The sequence below is a fragment of the Teleopsis dalmanni genome, chromosome 2, assembly GCF_002237135.1.
Source record: "Teleopsis dalmanni isolate 2A chromosome 2, ASM223713v2, whole genome shotgun sequence".
Taxonomy (NCBI): Eukaryota; Metazoa; Arthropoda; class Insecta; order Diptera; family Diopsidae; genus Teleopsis; species Teleopsis dalmanni.
Genome location: NC_051847.1, coordinates 110,507,339 through 110,531,009, shown reverse-complemented (window position 1 = coordinate 110,531,009; position 23,671 = coordinate 110,507,339). Strand labels below are relative to the sequence as shown.

The 23,671-nt window shown below is 32.6% G+C and overlaps 1 protein-coding gene across 1 annotated transcript in view; it reads right to left on the bottom strand.

Annotated features, from left to right (window-relative positions):
- Positions 1-23,671, bottom strand: part of LOC119675443 (very low-density lipoprotein receptor) — a 134,769-nt gene that overhangs the window by 71,264 nt on the left and 39,834 nt on the right. Inside the window, exons 4-5 of the mRNA XM_038086643.1 lie at positions 10,950-11,072; positions 6,509-6,735 (exon numbers count right to left, since the gene is read on the bottom strand). Coding sequence (XP_037942571.1) covers positions 6,509-6,735; positions 10,950-11,072 — 350 coding nt within the window. The remainder of the gene's footprint in view (positions 1-6,508; positions 6,736-10,949; positions 11,073-23,671) is intronic.

Sequence of the window (23,671 nt, the reverse complement as noted above, 5' to 3'; positions counted from 1 at the left end):
CAAGTGATAAACTCAACATTTTGTCGAAGTATCAACACAACGCCGTTTCAGCTAATGTTTGGAGTACAAATGCGTACCATCGAAGACATCAGAATTAAAGAGTTACTCGATAAAGAAATTGTATCTACTTTCGAAAATGAACGAACAGAGCTAAGAGTAGCAGCTAAGGCGCAAATCCTGAAAGTGCAAGCAGAAAACCGTAAAGATTTTAACTCTCGACGTAAACCAGCCGTCAAATACAAAAAAGGCGATATGGTAGCAATCAAACGGACTCAATTTGGCACAGGTCTCAAACTAAAGCCAAAATACAAAATACAAGGTAATAAATACAAAGCCTAACGATACTTACGATGTCACCAAGATTGGTATAAACGAAGGACCGAAGAACACAACCACTTGCTCCGAATATATGAAACCTTGGAGCACATACGAAGAAGATGATAGCGAAACGGAGTCATTCGAGACGAATGTCTATCAGGATTGGCCGAATGTGGGATAAGAATTACGAAAATGCAACTCTGCCCCTACTTGTGAATTAACAGCTGATCTACATCAAATAAGTAGTTGCGAGTTGTGTGCGAAACAAGCAAGAAAGACGACGTGCTTGCTAATCGGAAAACGACGGATAAAGAAGCCATAAAAGACGCGAAACTATATTAATAACTTTTCATTATAATCTTATACTTTAATTATAATAAGTTAAAATTACAACAATAATAAAACTATAATATTACTACAGTAATAATACCACATAAATTATAAATTTATAAATTTCTTTTTCAAACTGTTGACAGTCTGAAAGTTTGAGTGATACTAATTTTCTTTTTGTATTTTTGTGTGTCATCAATATTTCAAATTACAAATATAATAAATAAATACTTTCTTAAAATTTATCTCCGGGAAGGTTTTTGTATTATAAAATATTAGAAAAATCTACTAATTTTAACATAAATAATAAATTTACAAATTTCTGTTTCAAACTGTTGACAATCTGACAGTTTGAGTAATACTGATTCTTTTTTTTATATTTTTGTGTGTCATCAATATTTCAAATATTTCAAATTTCAAATATAATAAATAAATAATTTCTTCAAATTTTTTTTATTGTAAATGAATGTATTAATTTTATGATACCGTAATTGCAAAATAAAAGGAAGATTTCACAAACTAAATTAAAATTTCAAATATTTTAAATTATTAATTTTAAATTAATACATTAATTATCCCACGACAGCGAAGTGCCATTGGTCGAACTACAAATCAAGTAAAAAGGAGAAGAGAAGAACGATCATTAGAAGCAAGTGAGCAGAGACAGGCTAGACAAGAAAGAGATCGAGTTCACACTCTCTTGCTCGATCATTAGAAACAAGTGGGCAGAGATAAGCTAGGCAAGAAAGAGGTCGAGTTCACACTGCTCTTGCTCAATGATTGAAACGAGTGAACCGAGGCAACAAAGGTATCAAAGGAATCGAATTCGCAGTACACAGACAAGACGAACGATATATGCTGATTTGAATGTATGTGGTTTCGATTACAATGTCTTTCACAATTACAGTCTTCACCCAAGTGTAATTATTGGAAAAATGGAAAAAAAAATACGTATTGTGGTGAAACACCAGGTATGTGCTGTTCAGGTTCATCATCTGAACCATTTTTATATTACCAGGTGAAACAAGTCAATCAAAAAATTTTTTGAACAATATACGCAAGTACAATTCATGCTTTCATATGACATCGTTCGGAGCAACGAATATCTTTAGCAACATTTAAAGTAGAAGGGCAAATTTATCACCACGCTGGATAACTAAAAACCGTCATTTAATAGGTGGTCTAAACAAAATGCAGTTTACTAAAAATAGAAGTTAATCTATAGCAGACAACATCTGCCCGGGGTTACTAGTATTAAATAAATATTAAATTAATATTTAAATATTAATAATATACGTTTTAATATTGCTTAAGAATTTATCTATTAATATTTTAGGCGTCCTTCCGCGTATTTATTTATTTTATTAACTTAGCATAACTTTGTTATTTAACTACACAATTATTCAAATTTGCGACTTGTAATTTGTTTAGTTATTCTACCCGTTTGCAACACTTTTCTTGTAAATTTATTTTTAGCTTTATTTGCTACAAAGAATACTTGTACAAGAACGGCAACTTAAATGTAAACAAAAAAAAACCAACCAATACAATCTCAAAATAATTTACTACTACCAAACCAAGCACGTTGTTTTGTTGTTGCAATTCGGCCCACCACGACTGAAAAGTTTCACCACCCCGAACGGAACGTTCTTAATTTTTTTTATTACGAAAGAGCAATATGAAGAGCGCAAATTGGGTTTTGTTTAGTTATTTTGACAGGAGAAATGCGCCAAAAACTGAAAAACGTAGTCAAATCAAACTGAGTTATAAAAAGTAGTGAATAAGTTTCTTTGAAAAAATAATTATATTTATTATAATTATTATTATAGTAAATTATTATATATTATTATTAATATTTGAAGATGGTGTGAAATTGCGTGATGGGATATAAGTTATTTAAGGGAATGTATGAATTTCCTAAAAATGACGAGAGAAGGTAAAAAAAACAATAATTTATTAATTGTGGATTTAAAATACATGTTTTGTGTTTAATGTGATTTGTTTGTTTTGGTGTGTATAAATACAAATTAGTAAAGCAAAAATATATGTGAGTATATATTTAATATATTTTAATAAAGTTGTCTTATGTGTTAATTTGTGTGTTGTTAAATATGTGAAAAATCCAATAAGAAATATAAAAAAAAACAAAAATTGTATACAATTTTTTGGTGGTAAAAAGAGTGGAGTATGTAAATTATATTTGTATATTAAAATATTCATATTCAAATGTATTAATAGTTTAAAGACTTTTAATATTATTTAATTTATTATTAATTGAATTCAACAATTTTATTTTTAATAAAATACTAAATGCTTTTACCTACGTTTGTGGTTGGATGTACTTAAAAATATTTAAGTCACATCATTGTTTAGCTTCCCTACCTTGCGCAAATAATGTTTCAAGTGATTACCTCTTCACACTTGAAAAAGAATTTGATGGTTGCAGATTGGTACATCCTCCTAGCGACTTTATTAGTTATATTAGAAGATTAGATGAAGAATTTTGTACTTATTTTGAAAAAAATTACTCTAAGGTAGGTATAGCTCAATTTTTATATAAAAAGTTGGCTAGCATACGCCCATATACTTACTGCCAAAATTGCAAACCAGACAGTTTATTAATTCTTTTCATAAGAATGCGAATGCATTTTAATTTCAAATTTTTTAATAGGGACCTAAGTATCCCTGATTTCAGGCAGAAGCTTCTAAGGGTAAGTCATATGTGAGTTCCTGTTTTTTCCAATGAAAATACACAACATTCCTGATAAGCATTTTCTTTGTACTCTTTTCAAATGTGAACAAATTTAAATTACATAGATATTAAACATTTTTTAATAGTTTTTTATATTCAAATATATAAGGAAATATATCTATAAATGCGATAGCCTTTCGATTTAATTAACTACATACACCTTCACTTGTGTTTTCTGAATAAAAATTCACATAATTTTATGTTATTATTATAAGAATATTTTTCAAAATTAACTACTATATCACAATTTTATTTTTTTATTAAGTAAAATGCTATAAATTTGTTTCTAATTTTGTTTTTAAATTTTAATTTTTTACATGTAAAAATTTAATAATTTAATATTTATAATTAGTCAGTACAATAATCTAGTCCCAGATTTTAATATCATATTGAACATATTTTTAGTATATTATTCAAAAAAGACAATTTATTTTATTTAAATATTATTCCTTATGTACGCAAACAATATATATTGTTTTACACAAATGCCTTTAATAAATTTGTATGTTTATTAAATTATCGTTATTATTATTTCAATTCTTAAAAATAATAAATTATGAGTACAACTTGTACTTCTTTTAATTAAACTTAGCTAATATTCTTAAATACTTTAATATTTATTAATAAATATATTTTATAAATATGATGGTAAATTAAAGATTTTTCAATATTCATAAAATACTTTTTTATTAAATTGCATATAAAAATATTCCTACTTAAAAAATTTATATAAATCTAATCATACAGTAATGTATCTAACGAATAATATGCATCATTCACCACATAAATTTGAAGTGAATGCGCGTGCAGCCTCACCCATTAACAGATTTATCGCTACCGATCAGTTAGAAATGCATACAAATTAAAAATACGCACCATTCATCACATAAATTTACAGCGAATGCGCGTACATCCTCACCCATCAATAGATTTTTCAGCACTAAATTTGAAAAATTTGCCTATGCAGAGAAATATAATTCATCATTCACCACTTGAGGGTTGCCGTATAAAAAAGTAAATTGGTAGTAGCTTCGGTTTTTTTTATTAATTACACATCATAACAGCATTTAATGATATTATTTCAATATTATATTAAAAATAATGTTTTATACGCTCAAAAAATATTTAAGAAAATATAAATCAGTAAATAAAAGTTTGTTGCCGAACATAATAAATCAAAATACTTTAAAATTTATATGAAAAAATTAATTAAAATTATGAATTTGCTGAATACATATTACATGATTAAGCAAACTAAACTGAATAAAATTGACTGATTTAAATGTTTATTTATTAATTTTTATATATTTATTTATCATATATTTATGTTGTTACAATATATATTTTGTTTACGTGATGTGATATTATTAACCAAATAAGGTACGCACAACTTTTTTATATTATTAAAAGGAAAGCATATGATAAGCAAGTAGTAAGAAATTAATATACTGCAACCCCAAAAGAGAGTAATTTGATGTTATCGTGGTAAAATCACATGTATTCCATACGTGTGCCAAAGTGTAATAAATTTCTCTTCGTTTTGATGGAAGTGGGCGGAGTTTCCGTTCTTGTAAAAGTATTCTTTGATTTGGTATTTCTATCAGCTGTTTTCAAGTCTATGTAATTTAGAGAAAAGTAAACAAATTCGAAAACAAAGCCAAAATTCACTTTTTTTTTTACAAAAAGAAATAAATATAATAATATTTTATTTATTTCGGGCACTATTATATTTTCTTTTTTATATTCTTGTTTAAGAGTTACTGTCTCGATTACCATATTTGTAATGAGTTTAATATCACTTTTTATGTGTTTCACTTAGAAAACACCGAAAGTAGCGGAGTGATTATTTTGCGCGCCAAGCACTTGTGACGAAAATCAACTCCATTACTATTATTAGAATTTTCAAAGCCTTGTAATATGTTTTCCGTAAGGTCTGAGTGAAGTGGTTAGTTGCTTAAAATCTTCAGCCGCTGTATGTTATATTCAACTTTTGCAATAACTGCTATTGCTTTGTCATCATAATCGATTGCTTTATCAAAATCTTTTTCATCCTGGATCATGCCATCAACCTTTTTTAACTTTTCGTGGGCGTTCTGAAGCCGCTTCAGGTTAATAGCCAGGCCTTGTTCACTAATGTCATCAGGCTCTTTCAAATAATTATTGACCTGATAACACAACTTTGTAAGTTGTGTGCGGCTCGATGTCCTATATAGTGGGTGGCTTATATTTTATGATGAATTTTATGTTATTTAAATTTCTTTCACACTCGCCCTTTAGATATTCTTCGTTTATAATTTAGATAAAAATCACTTTTTAGTTTGCTTTTTAATTAAATCGCTTTTTACTTGCACTATTATATTACAATATCGACAGTTGTCTTCCCGGATTTCGGCACCATGTTGAAAATATAGTTTTCAGATGAAATGAAATGAAACACAACTGTATGCTGCGAGTGTGCATTATAGTATAAAGTATAATAAGTATAAAGTTAAAAAAATAAGAAATGAAAATATTAATTCATGATAAGAGATATTCGTGATATAAAAAGATATTTTTTACAAAATATTAGTGATAATACATAAAATAATAAGTTTGATAATTTTTAAGTTTGAATAGACATGTTTTTTCCATTGCGTGTGCCTTTTCAAAATTCATGATTTTTTTAACAGAGACAAATTACATGTCTTTATATTTCTATGTTTTTGATAGTTACAAACACTTTCTCAATAAAATTAATTTCTTTGGATGACTAGATAATAATAAACGACAAATACACCCAATCTGGGTTGCTATTTGGAGCTAGTTTTGAAAGGCTGGGTTTTATCCCTGACACTGAACTGGAATACGTCTTAAAATTTGCAAAGAAAACATCATCTCATGTACTGTACAACATCATTAACTGCGTTTAAGCTCACTTATATGGTATCGCTAACATCTAACCAAGGATGTTGAGATTGATGCAAAGTGTTCGTTAAGTAGAAGAAAGATGTTTCTCTACATTTTATTTTAAATTTATATTAGCTGTACTTATCATGTACGGTCATAAGTCAAATATACATAAACAAATTACTTATAGAAATTAAGAGGTTTTCTTCTCAAGAAATGTACCTTTTCATCCGAACCATCCATACAATCTGGATCACCATCGCAATGCCATTTCTTAGATATGCAGCCACCATCGATACAAGTGAACTCGTTGCTAGCGTTGCATTGCACGGTTAAACAGGTCTTTTCGTCACTGCCATCACCGCAGTCATCATCATGATCGCAAACCCAACGCTTTTGTATACATCGCCCATTACCACAGGTAAACTCATCTGATCGACAAGTTTCATCTTCAGTTCAAAATGAGTAAAATTAATCAAAATTGAAAGTTTGCGGGATTACACATAAAAAAATAGTTAAAAATAAATACATATTATTAAAAAATGTTTAAATATATATATAAAGGAGGACTATATACTGTGAACGAAAGCAATTCAATTAAAAACTACATGCAAGAAATAGTGAGAAGCATTACTGTAGCTAATAAATGTGTAAAAGAAAATAAGGCTCAGAATCTGAGCCTTAGATGTATAGTTATTCATGAAAGTCAAAAATTAATAATATTTGGATAAAAAGTCATATAAAGTTTAAAGTAGATTTAAAGTAGATAGATATAAAATTCTACAAAAATATTAAAGCTATATAAGTAAGGTTGTTAAAGAAAAATAATATACATAACCAAGCTGCTCAGACAATATGTGAGTTTGGCTAAATTTTACTCAACCATGTTAAATTTTCGAGAAATTTTTTTATCTGTACTTATTAAATAAAATAGATCAAAGATATATAAGAGTTTTGATAGCTTAAAATATGTTTCACCTTTTTTTCCTATTTTTAAATTTTAATTGCATTAATGAAATCAAAATTATATTACACTGAAAGCAGAGGATTATCAGTTATTATATACATCTCAATTGCTTAGCAGAATTGTAGTGGTATAAATTTTCAAAAAAATAAATAATTTAACTTGTAGCAGTGTAAAATGTACACTAAGAACTTCAAAAGCATTGGCAAAGTAGACATGGTATTTTTGTAAGAATATCCTAAGTAAATTTCCTAATTATCTTAATTTAAAAATATATAAAATGGTAATTGTAGTACCTAAAAAACATCTAAAAAAGCAAAGAGCCAATCAAAATAAAAATGTTGTCATTAAAGTTTATCATATGTATGACCATAATCTAGACAAGTGTAATATTTGAAGAATATGGGCAATATGAAACCTAGACTTAAAGTTGGGAATGGAAAACAAATTCTGGCATTTGAAGAAGCAGCATACTTTAACAATTTTACCACATGCCTCATTTACGATGATTGGAGAACATAAATGGATGCAAATTCTAAACCAGTTTTTTCAAGTGCACTACCAGGAGTAGAAAACATCGAAAAGAAATTTGACACATACGATTACTTTAAATCATGTTATATATCCTTAGACTAAATGTATATAATGTACGAGGGCCACTATTTTTATTTTGAGATTAAAAATAAAACAATACTAACTTGTTCTTGAAAAATGCTTTATTGTTTCTCGAAGTATTCTCCTTTATGATTAAAACACTTTATCATGCATTTTTTCTATATTTTTGAGATACCTCCAAAACATGGTTTTTAAATAAAAAAACGGCTTCCTCTTCTTCAAATTAGGACAGTACCGCGGATGACCGATCACATTTGGAATTGACTGTTTTACATTCATGTATGTTAATGGTAAGGTTGCCACATGACCTGTTTTCCCAATGAAACAAACAACCATTTGTTTCGAAATGCTTCAACATCGAACAACTTTTGTTGGATTTGGTTCACCTTGAAACACCCATACAGTTGACTGCTGTTTACGTTTCGTCTCATACGCATATATCCATGATGGGTCACCTGTTACAATCTTATATACGTCTTTTGAAGCATCGCCTTCATGCTCGACATGAGCATCTTTTTGAGATTTTGTGAAATAATGGGGATCCATCGAAAACAAACTTTTCTCATGGCTAAATAATCGTGCAATACGTTATATATGTTGGTGGAACTAATGCCTAGGGATTCCTCAATTTCCCTCAAAGTATATTGCATGACGATCTTTTATTTTCAGTTTTTGAACAGCATCAGTTTTTGTTTCATTGATTAATTCCATTTTTTTCGCATACACTCAATTTACAAATCACTGTAAACAACATAAATGCGAGTAACGTTCTTTTGACAAAAAGTCTAATGTAGCTTATGTTATGTTTAGTAATGTCAAACTTTCGTATGAAAATGTCAAATGACTCCTGACAACAATGAGTGTTGCCAAGGTACAAAATATAAATAGTGACCATCGTAAAATTGATATAAGTTGCATAATGATATTAAATTATTGTTTAGTAGTAATTATTAATTTAATAATAAATAATAAAATGAATCTATAAACATTTTCTACATTATATAGACGCAATATATAGAGTGACTGACGAAAACTTTAATTAAATTTCTCATCGATCTAACTGTCAAACCAATAAGAACAGACAGCTCAAAATCAATTCATTTGACAGTTCATTACCGTGTTTACAAGCGTACGAAGCTATTTTGATTTTTGTGTTGTAGAAAAAAACTTGTATGTGATGGAGTTCAAACGTGATAGTGTGATTGGTTAATATTTGACTAAAAAAACACAAATGGATATCGTTCGGGTCCTCCAACACCTAAATGTGAATAAATCAATTGTGTCTTGTACCATAGTTCGATACCGTGATATTGGTAGCATTGCGCGACGCATAGTAAGTTGACCAAAAAAAAAACAGTAACAACAGCAGAAATGATTCATAAAGTGAAGAAGCAAATTCAGCGAAACCCAGTCTATAGTTGCAATCAAATGGCAAAGGAGCTGAACTTATCGCGAGAAAGGATGCAACACATTTTGAAAAATGAGTTCTGACTAAAACTATCGAAGTTGATCAAAGTGCATGATCTCACCGATGACCAAAAAAAATTGGAATCGAAGGAGCTAATGTGTTGGTTCGTTTGACCGAAAGTAGTGGATTGCCGATTTTGGTTTTTTGTGACGAGTTACCATTCATAATTGAGCAGTACGTAAACAAGCATTATGATTGAGCTTACTTGTCAGAGACGTCATATGGCCACCAGAAAGCAGGTGTAATCAATGGTGTCGGCTGCCGTAACGGCCAATGGTCGCTCCCTACTCGTGTTCGTTGACTGTGGGGTAAAATTAAACGCCCATATCTATCGGGAAATTATTTTAGAGGAAGCACTAAAGCCCTGGGCAGATGAGCATTTTGGTCGCAGTTGGTGGACATTCCAACAAGACTCAGAGCTATCGCTTAAAGTACACGTCAACCAAAAATGGCAGCAAAACAACGTTCTGTGCTTTATTCCATCAAATTTTAATTTTAAAAATTTTAAAAAGTAAGATTGGCACTAAAAAATACCAAAATGTCGATCGTCAAAATACTGCAAAGTCATTTACGGACAGCGTGCGATAGCGTCATTGGTCGTATGAAGGCCATAATTCATACTAGACGTGGCTTTATTGAACCAAATTAAATTAACTTAAAAGTTTTAAGTTATTTATCGCATATTTTCTTTATCTTTCATTAAATTTAACAAAAATACTTTGTTGCAATTTTCGTCAACCGCACTGTATATTTTAATATTTAATATATAATCATTCACCAAAAATTGATTTTGTTTATACTTCTGTACTAAGGAATCTGTAGAATTTATAGCATTTAAACCTATTGCAATAATCACAGTTAATCATTTATCTACATAAATAATACTTCTTAATTATTAATGGCATAAACTAAAATTGCTACTTTTTCTGAAAACAAATTAAATGGTTCAATCAAGAATGATAATGATGTTCCACATATGTATGCAAATCAATTAATTTATGAGAAATTCGTATCTGGACAAGTAATTGATATCATCGACAATTTTTCATTTTTTCGGGCGAAAATCAGAAAATAACTCAATCGAATCAATTAAAAAAAACTTTACAGTTATCATTTTAAAATCACCTGATATTATTTTTGGTCATTTACTTTTAATTAAAACCCAAGTAATGAGGAATTGAATTTAATTACTAAATATGAAGATTAATAAAAAGTAAAAATACTTACTAAAAGTAATAATTGATTTGTTAAACGAACAAAGAAAATGTACCAATATTGCAACACTACAGTAATATAGTCTTATTTAGCTTAGCTTAAAATCATCTCACATTTTAGTCTTAATTTAACCAAACTCGAAAATATATATTATTAAATTTTTATAACATCTAAGGAATTTCTAAATAAAAAGGAACCAACACCAAAGCTACATAATAGTCAAAGTCAATAAAAAGTTAAATATAATAAGAAAAGTGCATATACTCGAATTATTTCTGTTCATTAATGTTTTGTGTAAAATATGCTCATGTGCCCCAAACACCAATTTAAGTGTAGATGCTAAATAATTTTGCATCTGTATTTTTTTTTGCAAAAAAACAAAAAAATATTTGAGTTCTTACTGCAAGAAGCTTCATCGGAACCGTCGGAACAATCGCTACTCTGATCACACATCCAAGCTAATGGTATGCATTCACCCTCACCAGTTTTGCATGAGTATTCTTCGGGTGAGCAAGTTTTGCTTTCTGAAAGAAAAAAATTGGGATAAAAAGTTAAGCATTTGCAGAACTGCTACAAACTAAACAAAAATTGGTACAGTCGGGTTTTTTATAACCCGGTGTGAACAAAAATTTAAATATTCATGTATTGTTTAAAATATCAGGCAACTATGCATTATAATCAAATCAAATAAAAATATAGAAGAATATACTACAAATCGTTCGCGTTTGCTTCATCGTACACATTACCTGCGAATGTGCGAATGTAATGAATTAATATTAAAGACTTAATATTAAACACTATTCACCATTTGCGCATTTCAAACGATAAAACTCATCAATAACTAATTACTACATGGCAATCCTTGCTTTTGTCTTTTCTAAATAAGTTTTGAGCAATGCAGTTTCTTTACACAGCTTCGAATAAGGTTGACGTGCGCAAGTAGTAAATAAACAGCATTTAATAAATGTATTTTTTTTAAACAATAAAGAAAGTGAACGAAAGTTCCACATATATTAAAAAATTATTAATTTAATAATAATTTTATTTATAATACCTTATGATCAAAAAAGAACGAACATTTGAAAAAAAAAAACCAAAATTTTAATTTTTAATAATTTTCTTTATCAATGGCAATTTGAGTCGGGGGAAGAGGAAAAAGTCACACAGGGCCATATCTGAAGTACGGTGCTTAACAGCCTTAACAGCCGTATAATAGCCAAATAATACTCCTTATTGACCGTGTCAACCCTGATAAAAATACTCTAGTGACAACCCTGTAAAAAAAACATTATCACTTTTGACAGGAGCATAGTGTGCGTGTGTGATTTGACAACGAGAGAAGGCAACACGTGAAATTCTGATACGTGACGAAATATTTTTTTTCTTATAATAAAATTGTAAAATTGTAATTATCAAATAAAGTCCAGTGAAAACCGTTTAACCGTCCGGAAGGAATTCATAGTGCATAACACCACAAATATCGAAGAACAGTTACCATAACCTTGATTTTGGACTGACTTTGGCGTTCTCTTTTCGGTTTCGGCTCACCTTTGAAGCACCATTCGGTCGATTGTTGTTTGGTAGGCATGTAAAATTCATAGACCCATGTCTCATCACTAGTTATGATGCGCTCGATGAATGTGGGGTCACTATCTGCGTTGGAAATCATCTCTTTGGCCACATCACAACGACGCTTTGTTTGAATGAAATTCAGCTTTTTTGCCACTAGCCAAGAAGCGATGCGTTTCAAACCCAAAACATCAGTTAAAATGTGTTCGGCCGATCCATACGAGATGCCCAATAACATTGCAATCCCTCTAATCAGTTCACAACGATTTTCCAATACGATCTGATTCGCCGATTCAATGTTTTCTTCAGTAGCAGATGTTGGTGGGCGGCCAGGGATCTCAATATGGTCCAAGCTTGTACGACCGTCTTTGAACCTTTTAAACCATTCGTATACTCGTGGTTACGACACACACAAATCACCAAAAGCCATTTTTAACATTTTCAACGTTTCGGCACACTTGAATCCATTTGCAATACAAAACTTGATGCACGCACGTTGTTCTAATTTTTGAAAAAATTCGCCACAATAAAATTTTTCGACTTCTTTGTATAGACGCCAAACAAAAACTAATCATACGACATGCGATAAACTTTGATAGAATGTGTATAATAGTGTTGCCAGCGTGAAAATAAAAAAAAATTTACCGATTGAATAAGCGCGGGAATTCAAAAATTAAAAATTCTCGTTCTTTTTTGATCACAAGATAAATTGCCACTGCAACTTTCTTCCATTGACCAATTTTCGCACCTTCATTGACAAATTTAGGTGCGGTATTTAGCTTTATTAGTGGAATAGGTACTCTGCTTTCTTCACTCATACCCACAAATGTTCCATCAATTACGATACTATTGGCTCCGTTATTCCCAACAATCCACAATTCATTCGTCTCCCTATTCGCATCTGGTTTTCCCTATATAATTTTCTTCAAATATTTCGGTATTCTCCGTCATTAACATAACTGGATTTGTCTCACTCTTTCACTATACTCCTAGCTAGTCCATCCTTCAAGTCTTCTTCATCAGTTAGACCACTTCTACTCAATGGCTCATTGTAATTCTGATCTAGTTTTTGCATCATCTTCTTCATAAATTCCATCATTTCACCATTGCCCACCTGTTTAGCTTCCTTCGCTACAGATGTCTCTTCAGTGAATTCTTCGTCATCTATATACATCGCAGTCTTTCTAAACAAGTAAATCTTTCGAAAGGTGTTTCGTATTCTAGCAACTTTCATAAAAGCTATTTTTTGTCTTTCAAAAGACGAACTTAAAGATTTGCTATTGAATATATTTTTCGAATGCAAGCTGAAATTTGTTTGGGGTTTTTTTTTGTGTATAAAATTTTCATTATATGTAGAAAATACATAAAAATTAAAACAATTTATTAATTAAAATTTGTTAAAACGGAACAATTATTTCTTACTGTTTCTACATATTATGGCGGTTAATTCATAAACGTCGTATTTTGCGAAATCGAGGATTGTTAAAAAAGTTGCACATAAATATCATTTTTAAATAATGACTGAATTTACAGCCTTCATTGAAATCTTAAAAGCTATGCTTTATATATTATATTAAAGTAAAATGTATATAGTTTAAATACGTTCAACACGAACGTGTGTCGAATATCAATATTTGATATGAAAAAACTTTTGACAGGATGAGTGCTGTGTTTGTTCCACGCTGTCCAAGAGCGCTCTGTGTAGCCTCCGCACAGCACATGGTTTTTTTGTTTTTGGTTTACATTTGCCCCTGAGATAAGATGAATGGGCGCCTCACCGGCTGGTTCCATATCATATATCATATATGGACCACATTTTGCGTATTACTTTTTTTATATTAATGCACACATTTTTTTGTTTTCACATTTTTTTTAACATTTATTATTTTATACTACTAATTTGCATGTACATTGAACACGGATGCAGACAAATAGTAAATAGCAATAGAAAAGCTTTTTCTTTTTTTGTTAACTTCGTTTGTTTTGATTTACAAGATCGCGGCAAAAGCTCCGTGTGCATTCTGAACTTGCAAATTCTAATGCTGCTCATAGGGCAAAACAAATAAAATTAGAAGTTGTTGTTCGGAATGTAGAAAAATCAAAAAAAAAAACGTTAATAGCGACCGCTAAGATTGCTAACTGAATAAAAAGTTTAAAGGAAGGCAGTTACTGGTATTAGCGGAGATATAAAAGGCGGTGGAAGTCGGAAAGTAGGAGTTTTTTGGTCTTTAGTCTTTGAGCTGGAGGAGTGTTGATAAGAACTTAAAATCGCAACGAGTTATAACACGAAAAAGAAAAAATAACAATGAAATTTTGTTTGGACGAATCCTTTAGAAATAAAGTCAAAAAAGTTATTCTGCTTGAGCAGAATAATTCTAATTGAACCTAAACATTTTATTTTGTTTGAAATAATTATTAACTGACGCCATAAGAAGGACATTGGGCGGTCGTTAAGTTATGTTGGGCTAGTAAGACATAGCAACAATACTCTTGAATTTATGTTTTCTGGTTATATATACAGTGAAAAAGAAAACTTTTTTTTGCTACCAAAGTGTACTCATGAGAAATTAATTGTACGCTCAAAGTGAACTGCAGAATTTTTTTTATAAATTTGTGAAATGCGTCAAAAGAAACACTACCCGGAGAAGTGGAGCATCAAGTTGTATCCGAAAAGAACATAAGTGAAAACTGGCATACTGAAGCGATTGGCAACAGATCCTGTTTTTGTAAAAATTAGCTGTTATTAGTAGGCGTTGAGCTGGCAGTTTTTCTTGACAAAAGCAACGGTGTTGGAGATATATGTATGTATATAAATTAATAGCGGATGACCAATGAGGCTCAAGAAGCTGTAATTTACCCGAAACGGTACCCAAGACGTTATTACGTTATTACGAGGGCAGTACATTGTTAACGGTCATGGAGATCATCCTCCAGAATATTTTTGGTGAACGACATACTAATACAAGAAGTACGAAATAAATGTATTAAAATTCCTTAATTTTTTTATTTTTTTTAGTCAGAAATTATTATTTTTTGAATGTTATTTAAAAGTTAATAATAACTAATAATTGTTCACCTGTGAAGTTATGCTAAAATTTTTTGAGCGTTGGAATATAAATTTTTTTATATACTGAAAGAATTAGGAAGAAAAAATAGAAAAATGCCTTAAAAATGTATATAACGACCGAGTACTAAAGATGCCGATAATTTTTTTTTCTTTTGAAATGTTTTTGCATATATTTATTGATAAAGATTTCTTCTATTGAATATATTAAATATTTTATAACTATATGTTATGAATTATACGAACTATGCCTAAAGTTTTTTTTCTTTTGAAAAGAAAAAAAAGTCATGGTTTACTTTTTTTTTATTATTTCTAATTATTATGCAACTTGTTTATTGATGAATTTTTTTTTTATAGTTTTTTCTCTTCTAAGTATATTTAACCATACAAATTTCCGAGACTTTTTTTTTCTTGGGATTAAACACAAAAGTCTGACTCACGTCTTCTCTATTCGTCAGGCTATTGTTTTTTTTGTATATTTTTTTCTTGGAATTATTGTTTTTTTTAACTTAAAGAGAAAGTAAAAATAGTAGCACTTTGAAATTATAAAGTTATTTATATTCAACTAAGAATTTTGAACAAAGAAAATTATCTGTATATATATGTTATAATTACGAATTTTATTTTTATTTATGTCTTTACATATTTATAATTCAAAAATTGTTTTTTTTTTATTTTTTTAATATACATATTTTGTTTAAAGAAAACGAAAAAAAATTTTAAACATAGCTATATGATTGTATTAGAATGATATATTGAATAAAGTTTAATCACATTGTTATTGAAATTAAATAAAAAATATTCCATAATTACTGGAAAAATTAACAGAATGTCTGGCTGGGATTATAATAGGCTCTAAAAGGAATACAGGGATATGTCATGAGGTATGCGTAGGAGTAAAAGGAAGTAGAGTGCCTGTGAATATAGAACAGAGGTCAGGACGGAAAGACCGATAAAAATTACTGAAGGGGGGGATAGTTGGATTCAGAATGTGTGAATGTAGTCAATGGCAAAAATGTCACTTTTTAGTGGGTTCCTATGAACTCAGTTATAAATATAGAGTAGAAGTATGCTTAGATACAACTTGAGCTATTCTGATCAATGTTCCAGTCAGTGTTATCACTGATGTCACTGACTGGAATATTGATTGAGATTAGAGCAAGAAGTGCAACCAAGATCTACCAGTAAGTTAAGGTAGAATGTGTTGTTTTGTAATCTATGTTTGTAGTGGTAGTAATTAGTTATAAATTTGTAGTTAATTTGTTGTTTGTAGTTTGTAGTTTTGTAGTCTTTGTAGTAGTTAGTTTGTAGATAGGCTTTTTGTTTTTGCAAGCTGGCAGTCTGAATGGCTAAACAATACTTTAGCGTCTCAGGGAGTAGGTGGCGGTAAAGACCGTCCACTAAGTTCCAGCTTATCAGCTAGACTCGTCAGGGTAAGTGCGACAATCTCTCAGGCTAATGGGAAGCTCTTGATATGGTCATGTCTCTGCCAAGGGTGGACTGCTGATTGTCGGGCTGGGAAGAGAAAACTTCCCGGGTACGTATCTCTAGTAATTATTGTTTTAATATGTGTAGCTATCAAGTCTGTACGATACCTATAAAAAACCCCCAAATCTGAGGTAGACTGTTACGCCGAGGATGCTTGACTGGAGGGGTGCATCCAGTCTTTTAGTAATGAACTCAGGATACCGGGCACTCTCCTGTTTTAATTAATGCCTTCTCAAAGTATGGGGCTCTGCTTTGGGTGACTGTTCTTTCCCTTCTATTAAACACTATATATGGAAAATAATGTAAATATACCTATTAATAATACAATTACAGAGTCAGAGAAAGAAGTTTTACTCCGTTCGCCAACGAAGCCTCTTGAAAAGAGGCTTGAATCATCACTCAAGATTCAGGATCTGGATGATCTGAACCCATCTGCTCAGAGACCAATGGTATCAAGCTGTGGGAACACCTCTCCGGTGATTGGCACCCAGAGTCCTATGGACACAGGTGACCACGATGGCGGTGCGTCTAAAGTGAAAGTGACAAACCCAGTACCAGCAAAAGGTGCAGATCTAATAACACATCTCCCGAAGAAACACAACGCCCGCAGCCCAAAAAGCCAAAAGCCATTCAACAAACATCTAGCTCTACCGGAAACCAGCTAAAACCGACTCCATCTTACAGGGATGTAGCCAATGCTTGCAAAGTGGCTATCGCCCATGAGAAATATCCGGAGGTGAATCTCACTGGTGATCAAATGGAGTTGATAAAATCGAAGCTCCTGGAAGAAATTGAAGAGACGGATGGCTCTCATTAACATGCTGCAATGATGAAACGAGGAACTGGCTAACCACCTGTGTCCCAAAACTCAAACCATTCCCGGATGCTATTCTCAAAGTGTTTCAGGGCGGAGAGATGCCCAAAACATATGTGTGCATCACATTTATTCCCCCCTCTGCTGTGCTACCACCAGAAATTCCGATGTCCCGCTTGGAAAAACAAAATGGTGGCATTTGCACATCATCGTGGAGAATTCTCAGGACTGAGAAAGATAAGAATGGTAGGGAAAACATTACGATCTCGGTGGACGAGAAATCCAAAAATTGGATAGTCGGTCAGGCAGGGAAGCTGTATCTGAACTTCAGACAAATTTACGTACGGGTGAAGGGAGAGCCAACTGGACCCAAGAAAGTGACAACTAAAAGGCCATTTACGACAGAGAAACCCAGTGACGTCAAGCAACAGGTGTCTTCATCCAAAAGGCCGTTTTCAGGTGATAGACCCATTACCTCAAAAGCACAGGCAGATAAGCCAAGTGAGACGGTAAAGGCACACCGGTATCTAGTATCTATCCAGCAAGGGCCAAAGAAACCAGCTTCAAGATCCCCTCGACAGGAAACACCCACTCATGGGACAAAATTGCCGAAATGGATGCGGAACGGCAAGGGACGATACTAATAAAATGATGAGGTGCCTGCAGGTTAATCTTCAACACGCTAAAGCTGCTACGGCGGTGTTGACACAGCGACTTCTATCTGAAAAAATTGACCTAGCCGTTATCCAGGAGCCATATGTATATGAGAACCAGATAAAGGGAATAAAAGGTAAGTTACTGTACGATCATGCCAGCCATGGTCGACCTCGTGCTTGTATTGTGGTAAGAGATGACATTAATGCTTTCGTTTTTGCACAGCACACCAACAAGGACCATGTAGCAGCTATAATTTCTGTGGACCCAGTAAGTAAGACAGAGCTCATTGTCTGCTCATCTTACCTATCTGGAGACTCCCAAGACCTGGACTTCCTATCACTGAAAGGACTAGTAGACTACAGTGTTAAAAACAATAGGCAACTCATCGTTGGAAGTGACGCTAATGCACACCACATGATCTGGGGCAGCACCGACATCAATAAAAGAGGTGAGTGTCTATTTGAATTTATAACTGGTAACAACCTAAATATTTTGAATACGGGCAATAAGCCCACTTTTATAAACACAATCAGGGAAGAAGTATTAGACATCACCCTAGCGACACAATTTATAAAACATTTTATCAAAAACTGAAATGTTTCAGCAAAAACATCCATGTCTGATCATCGCCAGATAAGATTTGATATTGATCTAAATATGAAAGTAAGGGAATCGTATAGGGTGCCTAGAGCCACAGAATGAGATCTTTATACTGACGAACTCAAGGCCAATCTAGGCAGTAATAAACATACTGTGAACAATATTCATGATTTAGAAATAGCTGATGCTGCCTTAAGCACAACTATTATAAATGCCTACCATGGGGCCTGTCCGGTGAAAAATAAGACCGGCAACGGAAGTGCACCATGGTGGAATAAAACGTTAGCTAAGCTAAGAGTCGAATCCCGGAGACTCTTCAACAAGGCAAAAACCAACGGGGAATGGGACAATTATAAAAATGCCCCCACCGCCTACAATAAAGAAATTAGAAGGGCAAAAAGAGAATCATGGAGAGGCTTTTGCTCAGAGATTCATGGAGAGGCCCTTCTAGCAGGAGAGGCTTTTGCTCAGAGATTCAAAATTTAAGCAGTAGCGCAAAAATCCACAGAGTCATCTCGAAAAGCCACATTAATCCCATTGGGCTTCTAAAACGACCTGATAGTCTTTATACCAATGACTGCAAAGAGTCACTTATACTTCTAACAGAAGTACACTTTTCGGGATCTACAATTTACGACCAATCAAACTCCCAGCTTAGTTCCCTGGTGACCAAAAGGCCCAGAAACAATGATTGGAAGACTGCTCTTAAAATCTTCACTGAAGATAAAATTAAATGGGCGATCAACTCATTTTCTCCTTTCAAAGCCCCTGGAGCAGACGGAATATTTCCAGCAGTCCTACAAAAAGGACTAACTCACCTTATGCCGTACCTCATTAATATCTTTAGAGCTGAGCTGACGATGGGAATAATTCCCACTAATTGGAAGGAAGCAATTGTCAAATACATACCTAAAGGAGGAGGTAAACCTAGCGAACTTCCTAAATGCCATAGGCCTATAAGATTGACTACATTTCTTTTAAAAACTATGGAGAAGATCGTGGAAAGGCATATAAGGGAAGAGTATTTATCTATAAATCCACTCCACGCCAACCAGTATGCCTACCAACAAAATAAGTCCACCACACATGCATTACTCAGTCTTACTAATAAAATACAGGAGTCTGTAGATTGCAAAAAATTTGCGGTGGGATGCTTTCGTGATATTGAGGGAGCGTTTGACAATACTGATCACTTACATATCGAAAGATGCCTCCATGACAGAAGAGTAGATAATACGACACGCACATGGATAAGCAATGTATTACGAAATAGAATGGTTAAATCCACTCTCGGCAATGCCGAAATAAAAGCACATAATGTAAGAGGATGCCCACAAGGGGGTGTATTATCCCCACTCCTGTGGTCAATTGCAGTGGACGAGCTCTTGCATCGACTCAGTGCCAAACATTTCGAGGCACAAGGCTATGCTGAAGATATAGTCATACTTGTCAGGGGTAAATATGAAGACATGATCTCATATCGACTCCAGCAAGCCTTGAACATCGTAAGTAGATGGTGCAGTGAAGTAGGATTAAATGTAAATCCTAAGAAAACAAGTCGTAGTCTTCACAAAGAAAAGGAAAAGAGTACTTTCCAATTACCCATTCCTGAATGGAAAAGAGCTATCATCCGTTACCCAAGTAAAATACCTGGGAATGATTCTGGATGAGAAGTTGACGTGGAATTCTCATGTACACAATGTTATACGAAGAGCCAGAGAGGCATTATGGACCAGCAGAAACCTTATTGGTAAGCACTGGGGCCTTAATCCAAAACTCAGCCTTTGGATGTACACATCTATTGCCAGACCAATTGTAATTTATGGGTCAGCTATCTGGTACAAAAAAGCACAACAGAAGACTGTGATAGATAAACTTCGTAAGCTGCAGAGATTAGCCGGTATAATGACAAGTGGAGCGATGAGAACTACCCCGACAGCAGCCCTAGTGGTTGCATTGGGGTTCCCCCCACTTCACCTACTAGTCAAAAAGGAAGCAATGACTTTTATGGCGAAGCTATAGTTGACTAGCAATCAATCAACAAGACTACTCGATAATTCCCTGTTAGGTAGGGAAATGCAAAGAAATGAAGGACTAAATATCACCATATCTGACATTTGCTTACCTAAATTCACCTTTCACCAAAAGTTCCTAATACTAATACCAGACAGAAATGAATGGGAACGGAACATACCCCCATTCGCTGGAGACTACCATCTGTGGTACACGGATGGCTCCAAAACGATGGAAGGAGTGGGGGCGGGAGTATATGGAGTAAGACCTAAAGAGGAAATATTTGCGAGTATGAGTAAAGAAAACTCAGTTTTTCAGGCTGAAGTACACGCAATTGAATTATGTCTCAGGGTATATAAAGGTAAACCCGTCACAGGAAAAAACATATATATCTTTTCTGACAGTAAATCGGCACTCCTGGCACTACGCTCACCTCGAGTAACCTCAAAAATAGTGTGGGAATGCCTTCTACTTCTCAAAGACCTTGCTGAAAGGAACAGAGTCCACTTAATATGGATTCCAGGGCACAGCGGTTTTGAGGGAAACGAAAAAGCAGATGAACTAGCGAGAAAAGGGGCGGCCTCATACTATATTGGGCCACAACCATTCTGCGGTCCTTCGTGGAGCTTTTTCAAACTTAAAACTAATGAATGGCTGGAAAGAGCAGCTCAGAATGATTGGGATAATACAATTACCTGCAGACAAGCAAAAGAATCCATGCCGTTTCGATCAAAAGCCAGAACTAGGGAGCTACTTATGCTGAACAGAAGTGGCATCCGACTTGTCACAGGTTTTCTAACTGGACACTGCGGAGTTAAAAAACATTTATTGAATCTAGGTATTACTGGAGACGATAGCTGTAGACTTTGTTACGAAGAAGAGGAAACAGCAGAACACATATTGTGTCACTGTGATAGTCTTGCAAGACTCAGACTTCGCTACTTATCCATTGCCTATTTGCTTATAACGGAATTAGGCAACATCCCTCCAAAGGACATACTGGCATTCTTAACTGCTACTCGTCTATGGAACTGAAGTGGGTATGTCACAATAATCCTCGAGGATGCAGTGACGCGGTGACTACTTCCCAACCCTTCTATTGAAAAAAAAAACAAAAAAAAAAAATGTCATGACATGATTATTTCGTTGGTTGTCAGCTGTAGTACTTAGTAGCCAACCACACCCAAAAACTGGCGAACATACTGGGTTTGCCGCCATGTCATGCAGGCCATCTAATATTACAATAGTAACATCAGGCTGACACAACAGTATATTTTGAAGGACTACATGAATCGCATTATTTAAAAGGTATTCAAATGTTGAAAAATTGTTGTACTCTGTGCGTCGAGGTGAAAGACGACTATATTGAAGTAAAAAATATAATTTTCCAGAAAAAATGCTTTTTTATTACTTAGGTTGAGTATTATCAATCTACTTAGTATTTTTTATTTAAAAAATACTAAATACTAATCTATTTTTATTATTTTTAAATCGAGCGCTTTTTCTAAAGAATTCAAAAATATTCCTCCTTAGCTTTTATTATTTTTAATTGGAAAAATGTTTCAATAAAAAATACTTCAAAAAACTTTAAAAGGTATTCTACAAATTGAAAAAGACTCGAAAACCAAATTTGTTAGAAGAGCCAAATAATTATCATGCAAATTAGTTTTACAAAAATAACTCATTTTAACATAGGAATTTTAAAATTCTTAAAATTATTTGTTTTTGATTCGTTTGAAATTTTAGTTATATGATACATTATATGATAAATTTAAATGATATTAAAATTTCTGAATATTTGAGTATTTCACTGTTAACATATGTTTCGCTTTTGCTGTTGTTCGCTTGTGCTGCGCAGGCATTTGCACACAACAAACTAATTAGATTACGGCAACTGATTAACATCAAAATGCTAATTTTTTTTATATGAAATTTTTGAATCAACTAAGCAACTAATCAGTTGCCTGAATACCCCTATTATTATTACTTACCTATTCAAATGGTGTGTGAGTTTCCATGATATTCTCAGTGACTGAAGGATTATTGTCCAGAATATTAGACTCAGTATGGCATTTGATATTATTATTTTGTTCTAATTCTTCACCGGCACCTGCTCGTATTTGGTCAGTATGCCGCTTTATTTTCCTCCCATGATTTGAAAGTGTATGTTACAAAAGAAGGATCTTGATCTAATTTTTTTTTTAAATATTTGCTGAAACCCGCTTGATTTGTTTAAATTTGTATAGTCACGGACAGTGGCGTAACTACATGGAAGCGACTGGAAGCAACGTTTTCGGGTCCCCGAACTTAGGGGGCCCATTATAAATTTATGTTTTTATTATATTTATTTTTAATAAATTCTCAAAAGTGGGACGAAACATTTTTTGTTGGAATAACATAAATTTTGGTTTTTGAACAAGGTTGCATTTGTAATATCAAGGAAATCTTTAAAATTTCTTTGTGTTGACATTTAAGTGGAGTCAAGAAAAGAAAAGAGCAAAACGAACGAGAAAAACATTAAAGAAGTGACCAAAACTAGACAATTTTCTAAAAATAAATGAAAACAAAAGTGAAGGAGTAAACGATTTAAATGATGTCTTTGCAAATTGTGATACACAAAATAAATTGACACATTGTTCAAATACTGAAACAGACTTGATGAAACAATAAGCAAATCAACTGATATTGGGCACTATATTAATGTCAAAACTACTGATGATATTAAACGCTTATTAATTAATAATTCTTTCTCCTACGAGAGATTACAAGAGCCATTTCCGAAGGAACCTATTCAAGAAAATAGAATTTTCAATGCTTCATACTATTCATACCATTAATTTAAAAACAAAATATAGAACAGTGCCACGACTTTCGTTATATTATTTAAAGCTATTGGATTATAAGCCGTGCTGGTTATT